Source organism: Crocodylus porosus, unplaced genomic scaffold, assembly GCF_001723895.1.
Source record: "Crocodylus porosus isolate Cpor-Errol unplaced genomic scaffold, CroPor_comp1, whole genome shotgun sequence".
NCBI lineage: Eukaryota > Metazoa > Chordata > Crocodylia > Crocodylidae > Crocodylus > Crocodylus porosus.
In genome coordinates this window covers 74119314-74127476 of record NW_017728886.1, presented here as the reverse complement: position 1 = coordinate 74127476, position 8163 = coordinate 74119314, and the positions used below count along the sequence as shown (strand labels likewise).

Genomic DNA, 8163 nt, shown 5'->3' with positions numbered 1-8163 from the left:
ATCTTGTTCCCCGCATCATCGCAGCCAGTTAGTGTGGTACGGCTGCGACCACTAACTCGGGCCACTCAGCTCAGCCGCAGAGCTCCTGCTCCTACAGCGGCCAGAAGGGAACTGTGAGGCAGGCTCCGGCCTAAGCTGTTTATAAAGGCCTGGCCCTGCCCCCTTCTGGCCACGTGACCCGCCTGGTCACCCTGGTAACCGGCACCTGAGCTGCCCGGGTGATTGGCAGCTCTGCCAATCATACTCAGTCACGGGGCACTTACGTGACTCCGTGACAACTGGTAACACAGTAGCTTAGCAGCCAGGCCTGCAGTAGTATCTCCACTCCCCGCCCCAAAACAGACAGTCCCACAGGCACCCATGGCACCAGTTTTGCTTGTCCGCAGCTTGAGGGGCAGTTCCCCCCAAACCCCTGCACCTATCTCCAGAAACTTGCCAGGCTTTGTGGCCTCAATAAGAGCTACCACCCCTGCACTTTTGACGCCTCTGTGTTCTAAAGCGTAGACGTGACAGGAGTTTTGCTTTCAAGAATTTGGGGTGCCGGTCCCCCAAACCCCTGCACCGATCTTCTTGAAAATTGACAGGCTTCATCCTATCTGCAGAATCTACCACCCCTGAAAATTACATCCAAATCGGACAAAAAACAACGAAGTTACAGATATTTTATTGTTTCCCCATGATACCCTATGGCCAGATCGCCAAGGCAGTTCCAAAGCTCATCAGGAGCTCTGAACCACTTCGGGAAGCCGAATGAGGCCAGCACTTGGACCCGGATGTGCTGCTTTGGACCCCAAAGCATCCAAAGCTTCTCCGGATCCGAAGCTCTGTCTGAAGCCTTGCACAGCCCTATTATTTGTCCTTCTGGCAACAGAGTTGCACTTCCAGCTCATATTCATGCTGTGGTCTATTATTACCCCCAGGTCTCTTTCATTTGTAGTGCTGGTTAGGTTGGCGTTGCCAAGCCTTTAGGTGTGCAGGGGATTGTTCATCCCCAGGTGGAGCACTTTATATTTCTCAACGTTGAACTTCATCTGGTTCTGACTTGCACAACTTGCTAGCCTGTCTAGATCCACCTGTATCTGAAGCCTATCTTTGCAGCAAACATGGTCTGTTTTTGTATTTAAGAGCCTTCTGTTTGAGATGCATGTGTAGTACTTTAGTTCTTGAGGATTTAGTACACAAACACTGGGTATTTTTATGAACCAAATTAAATGCACTATGGTACTGCTTACACAGGGTGCATCTACACGTGTGCTTTAGTGTACAGTTCCGTAATTAGCAACACAGTAAAGCATCACCATCACAGTACATTGAGCTGAGGCAGAGCAGCTTTGGGCTGGCAGGCTGATGTCCCTGGGTCCCCTGCCAGCCAGGGTAGCTCTGCCCCAGCTCAGCATGCTGCAGCCCCCAAGTGCATGTTCAAGCACTGTGTAGGTGTCTCAGGTGCATTAATAGCACATGTATGTGCACCCACAGTGTCGCACAGTAGCTGCAATATCTGAATATGAATGTGCCTACTGCTTTTAACAAACAGACAAAATATAACAAAATTACTTCTGGGTAGGGAGGAGTGAAGAGTAGGATAAGCATGAGTCATTGGGACAGGTTTTGCCAGTCTAGTATGAGCTGATGTCCTGTGCTAATTCAAATAAGCATTTTGTCAGCTAGAGGAAGATTATGAAAGAGAAATGGGATATAGGGAAAAATATGGGGATGCTAAATGGCATCCATAGGTGGGGTCTACTGAACTCAAGGAGACAGCCAGCTGATTTCTCAGGCAGATCCTGGTACAGGCCAAAATTTTCACAGGCCGAGTGTGACAGACGCCCACCACACCTCTGGCCAAGGGGCCCCAGCAGTCCCACCCCTCCCCATGGATTGCCACATGGCGTGAAACCATGCCTTAATTACCTTGATTAAGCCCTGGGGAAGCCACTATTCCATGTGTTATTAAGCTTGGATTAATGGCTTCCCCAGGCTTGATCAGGTTAATTAAGCCGTGGATTCAGTCCATCCCCAAGCGGCAAGCTCTGCAATTTTGGCAGGCTTGCTGCAAAAAAAACCCCAAACAACAAACAAACCAAATTCACCAGCAAGCAGAGAAAAGTGCATGGGAAGCCCTGCAGTCTTGCAGCTTGGGGCAGGGGGGAGAGTATGGGAGGGACAGAAGAAGCAGAAAGGAAGGGGGTGGAGTAGGTGCTGCTCATGGGTCTGCTCACTGAAGTGTAAGTGAACTCTGGCTTGAGTATAAAACAAAGGGTAAATGTGCTGCTCTTATACAATATTATAAAATTGACATTTTCGTACCAGCTTGGGCCTGGGGATAGCTGAATTACAGGGATATTAGGTGTGGGTGCAGTGACCCTTAGTTACTTGCATGTTTATACTGAAATAATGTATTCAGGCTGGGGTTCAAAAGTGGGTTTTTTTGTTTGTTTTCATCCTACAGAATTTGCCTCTTCCCTGATGAGCACAGCAGTTAAATTTGAGGAATGAAATACCAATAAACTGGTGCTGCTGTTGAGAAAATCCTCAGCAGTTTGAGTTTTCACTTCTTAATCTTGAATCAAAATGTTTTCTCTAAGAGATGGAAAAACATTCAGACATTCTCTTTCATTTAAACACTTCTAGAAACAAAGAAGTATTATTTGGGTCGGGGGCAGCCAGTCTGTGGCTCATGTGCCAGATCTGGGAGGGGCTAGGGAACAGAAAGATCAGGTAGGGGAAGGGGATCTGAGTGGCACTTGGAGAGTGCAGGGCTTAAATTGTGGCATGCCTACCAAAAAATCCACTGATCTGGATTTTGAGGGGCTTGGGAAGAGAGAGATGTGTGGGCTGGGTATAACCATAAGGGCTAGGGGACAGAAATTGCACATAAACCAATATAAGTGATCAGAAACTGGTCAAAACCAGTTTAAGATAAACCTGGATGGATGTAGTATCAGACTTTCATTGATTTAGGTTAAATTGGTTTATTGAACTTCTGTCCCAGTTCCCCTCCAGATTCAAGTTAATGCTCAGTCCCCCAGTATCCCATGATGCTTTGCACCTCCCCTGCAACCCTTCATCCCCAACCCCCATGCAGCATGGGCAGGCTAGCCTTGGCCCAAGCTGTCTGTTCCAGTCGAGAAGGGAGGCAGGCACTAGCACTACCCGGCATCTAGCCAGAACCACTGCAGGCATGTGGCTGCATTTCCAGAATCAAAAATGAATGTCTTTTTACTTGCTTATTGGTTCAATCTACACAGCTTAAATTAACCTGTGAAGATTGAGTTGATTCAGCATTGGGCTTTTTGACTTCATGTACTTAGCCTTCAGCACAATCTTTTAAGGTTTTTTCAGTGGTTCACCTCCATTAAAGCAGGAAATACAGCAGGTTCTTGAATCAAGGGTAGTTTTACCCTTTCCTGCTTAGTTCTATGTAATAATGGTCACTTGACAAAAGGCAGAAACTTCCCTTTATTTTTCCTTGCATTTACACCTCTTGTCAGTTGTTTTATACCTCCTTCCACTAGAAGCCATTGTCATAGATAGAATGAGTGTAATCAACTAATGGCTGTTTTTGTCCAAAGCACCTTCTAACAATGGTTAGTGTACAGTTGCTGGAGCCAGTATTTTTTTAAATAACCTAAATTTGTGCTTCTCTGTCCACATTTAACATGTGAATAAGTTGGGGGGGAGGTGTTTAAAATGCATTCAGAAGTGCTGACCATCTAACACTGACTTCAGCACACATGCAAATCAAGCGTCTTCTTTCGGTGACAAACTGAAAGCTCCTATTCAGAGAAATCATTGACCTGACAGTAATTTTATTCAGGGTGACTAAAGGAAAGTTGCTGACCAGAATCAGGCAGAGTCTTTTCCTGTCCAGAATTAGTTTGTATCATATTAGTGATTGTATATAAAAAGGTTTTGTTGGTGTTTTGATAAGGTATGTTTTTCATATCACAACAGATACTAAGCATTGTGATGTTCTTGTGTTTTTTACCCCTATTTCTCCACTTTCACCTTCCAGGCTATCCTTGGAGCTGGTCATTATGTATATGCTGATCAACCTGAAGACTTCAATCAGAAAGTAAAAGAGATCTGTGATTCAGTGGACTGACTGGGATTCTTCTGTTGAAGTTCTTGTCATAGAGAAAGTATCATAGCAATATTTTGGAGACTATTACAAAAACTAAGGAATGCAGAGGTAGTCAGGCAGGCTCAATTTTGCACTGTTTCTTCCAAGAAATCACTTGCACATTTAAACCACTTTGTGCCTTTTGATTAGGGTAAAGAGTCTTTTAAACTAAAACCTTGTACAGTTTGATTCAGGAATTTGCTTTCTATGTCTAGAGAGGATATTGTCTAATGTGAAAATATAAATACCTTGTTTTTAAACTGGATTTTTTAAAATTATGATTGAACTTCACAACATTTTGAATACTAACATTAAATTTTGCACTCAACACCTATGATGAGTATTTCTCTATTCAGCCATTATATAAGAAACAATCTACTGGTATAAAGATGCAGCTTGGTTACTTTACGCACATGTATAAACATTCATATTTCCATTCAAAGTAAACATTTGAAATGAGTGTTAAATTTTCATTTGGATCCTGAGACTTCACATACAATATTTTGGTACCTTGTATTTTGTGATAACAACTTACAAAGTAGGCTTTTGAGGCAGGCCAGAGCCAAAATAGCAAGCACTATCTACCACTGGGAATGAGGTGTATTTGGTGTTTAAGGAGGAAAGGCTTTATAGGAGGGAAATATTTCTTTCTTGGGTTCTAGTACATTCATCTCAAAATCTTTTTTTTCATGTGTCTAACATCCTAGGAAGCTCAGTTAGTTACAGAGGGACATTTCTGACATGCATGCTTCCATAAATAGATTTAATCTGTAGAATTTGATAACTTGAAATATAGAATTGACCTATTTAGCTAACAGAACCTGTTTTTATGTTGGTATAATCATTGCAAGATCTGTTGCCACCCTGAATCTCTTGATTTTTAGATAGATAAATTAGCAAGTTTGATCAATAGCAGAAAATTCCTCTCAATAATGAGTTTATTCTCTCGTTTTCTTTAGATATTAAGCCTACTACTATTTTTTTTGGCAAATGCATATTTTTCAGTATTGAAGCTAATTGGGAAATGCATTAGACTACTGTCTCTCAATTAATGCATAGCATCTTTATAAAAAGGAGTTTACTGGACTAAACATTACCACTAGAACACAATATCTCCATACTTTGGAAATTCTTTATATAAATGCCTAGTTTTAATTCAGTATTTCACAGTCAGAGCTAATAGTCTCTGGTTCTTTATAAAAATCTAGTTTGATATTAATTTTTCAGGTGCTTAGTAAGATTCATTAAACAAAGTACTTTGTCACTTTATGTCAAATTATGTGGTTTTATTTAAAAAAAGAAAAAAGTTTACATGAGATTTTATTGGTTTGTTTTTGAATGTTAGGATGACTACTGAAAGTATCTCAATACTTTTATATAAAAAAGCATATGACCTAATATTAGCACCTTCTAAAGGTTTAAAAAGAAATCATGGCTATCCGTGTCATTCACACTGTGTTCCAGTTGAATATAATCTCTCCTCAAAGAAATGCTGCTTTCATGGTGCTATGAAAATATCAACCAGTCCTTGTGACTGCTTTTACTGGTAGCACTTAGTAATAACTAACAATCTAAATATTTTTTATCAAAATAGCAAATTCAATCACATAGTTAATTAGAAAATATTGGATTTTTAAAACAAAATCAGTCTTTTAAAAATTGAAGTTCAATTTGAGATTAAGAACATCAGCTATTTTATATGTAGAATGTAAGTTAAATGGCAGCATGATTGATAGGTTAATGAATTTCTTGTTGATTAGTAATTTTTTTTCCTGTTTCCTATTATTGTTGCTGTGCAATTTGCATTAATTGGCTTGGTGGAATATTTGCAGTTACATACAAAAAGTTGACATCAAAATACAGCATTTTGTTCCAGCTACTAAAAGGTAGAACATGTTAATATTTTCATTTAGCACTTTTAATATTCAGCATTCTATCCAAATTGCCACATCGAACAATGTAAAATAAGAAAAAACTTATGTCAAGCATGGAAAAAACCTTGTTCTTTCAGTTCATTGTACTAATAAAACTCACTCTTTTGTTTTGCACAATAAAAATATTCATTAAATGCTCATGTCTGATTTAATGCTTAAGAATATTACCAGTGAAGAGTATTTCTGTTGTAATGCTTATGTGACTAAGGTCTGCAAATCAAAAGTAACTACACAAATTGAGCTTAAACCATCCAAAAATATGTAATGAGGAAAGTTATAAGGAGTGTTGATTCTCCACACTGTTTAGTTTTACCTTGTATTGACCTGGAAACCTAAGCATGTTTTAACAGGTAGCATGCGAGTAATGTTATAGCCATCTTGGTCCAGCAATTATGGAAGAGGCAAGGATTTTTGGGGATGATATATTGTATTGGACCACCTGCATGGTTGGGATAAAGTTAGACAAGCTTTCAAATGTCAGGTCCAATAAAAGATACCACCCCAAAAATTCTTTACAGGTGACACAATTCTAGAGGCTTTCAGTTTGCACATACAAAGCAAGTGCTTGTCAGTGCTCTTAAACTAAAAGAAAATGTTAGATCTTCTCCTGAAAGTTAATATTATTATTTTAAATGTTATCAGATTGGGATATTGTTATCCCATAGTGTCAAAATGTAACATAACTTAATGAAGTATCACAGTAGGAACTTTAGAGAGGCCATATGGATTTTGAGTGCCATTTATTGAGGTTGTTTGGAAGCTAGAAAATCTTAAAGGAGTTTCATTATAGTCTAGCTGTAAAAGATGAAATTCAACTACTTTGAAATAGTTTGCTTCAATATAATGAGTGGAGGTTCCTCAGTGTAAAGCAATCATGGTTTTTATTTAATAGGAGTGCTGTAAACGAGGACAAAAACCACAGGGTTAAATGCACACACATTTTTCTTCTGTTACAACATTAAAATCAACATGGGCTTCATGCCATAAGCCAGGCTATACAAAACTGATCCAAAATATTAATCTGATAAAACTAAGATTTAGAGACTTGTTCTCCAAAACAGTTTCTACCTTCTACCTGTGGTGAGGGAGGGAGAGACAGACAGGGGCAGTGGCAGATGCTGCCCAGCCAGAGTGAGGCAGGGCACGGGATGGAGCTGTGGCTTGTTGGGGAAGGGGGGTGGCTCCCGCCGCTGCGCGCACCTCAGGAGGACGCGGGCGGGTCTGTTCACCCAGATCCGCATGGGGCAGGCAGGCTGCAGCTGCAAGCTGGAGCCAGGGCTGCACCGGCCTCTTCTCAATGGGGCTGGGCTCAGGGCAGGCAGCAGCAGTGCTGGGAGGGGGGCTACAGAGGGGGCTGCAGCCACCCCAGATTTTACCATAGCCTCCCTGCAGCCCCGCTCCCAGCACTGCCACCACCACCATCCACCCAGCGCAGCCCTGGCTCTTCCCGGCATGTGAGGGGGGGCGGGGATTGAGCAGGGATGAATACTGCTGGAGGCTGGACCCAATGATCTTGTAAGGTCCCCTCCAGCCCCTAACATCTATGAATCTATGAATAGCAGCAGAATTCAGACTTGCTCTCCCATGCACACTTGCTCTTCCATTTTCTTCAGTTAAACTGGAACTCCCGCAATGAAGGTGTGACATTCCAGTCAGGAATGGGAGGTAGCCTCTTACTCTGTTGTATACCCACCTAAATTGATAAAATCCTAGGCTGAAGTAGGCCAGAGGTTCTAACCAAAGTTCCTTCTGTTATAATTAAACTTCCCTTCTTCCTTGTGTCTTTCAATTTTGAGTCTGCTGTGATGTCTAATTGCCACATCACTCTCTGCCACATCGCTGAAATTTGATGTCTACATCATACCTGTCTCATGCCTCAAATCACTGCTATGAAATACTAGCTATTCCTTTTTTTCCAGCTCTGTGCATACCAAGCTGTAAAAATGAGGCAATGTAGCTGCCTCAGAGTGGCACTCTGCTATTAAGCTTATTTGAGGATACAGACTCACAATTAGACCATTTCATAATGTCCTCAATTGGAAGTCAGTTCACAATCATGAAATTCTGTGGCTCTGGCATTAGGGGGTGAGAAGGAGCACCCAGTCC

The 8163-nt window shown here is 41.5% G+C and overlaps 1 protein-coding gene across 1 annotated transcript in view; it reads left to right on the top strand.

Moving 5' to 3' along the window:
• Window positions 1-6191, top strand: part of ABHD5 (abhydrolase domain containing 5) — a 40465-nt gene extending 34274 nt beyond the window's left edge. Inside the window, exon 7 of the mRNA XM_019536479.1 lies at window positions 4016-6191. Within this exon, the coding sequence (XP_019392024.1) occupies window positions 4016-4105 (90 nt within the window). The 3' untranslated portion in view covers window positions 4106-6191. The remainder of the gene's footprint in view (window positions 1-4015) is intronic.
• Window positions 6192-8163: the final 1972 nt, after the last annotated feature.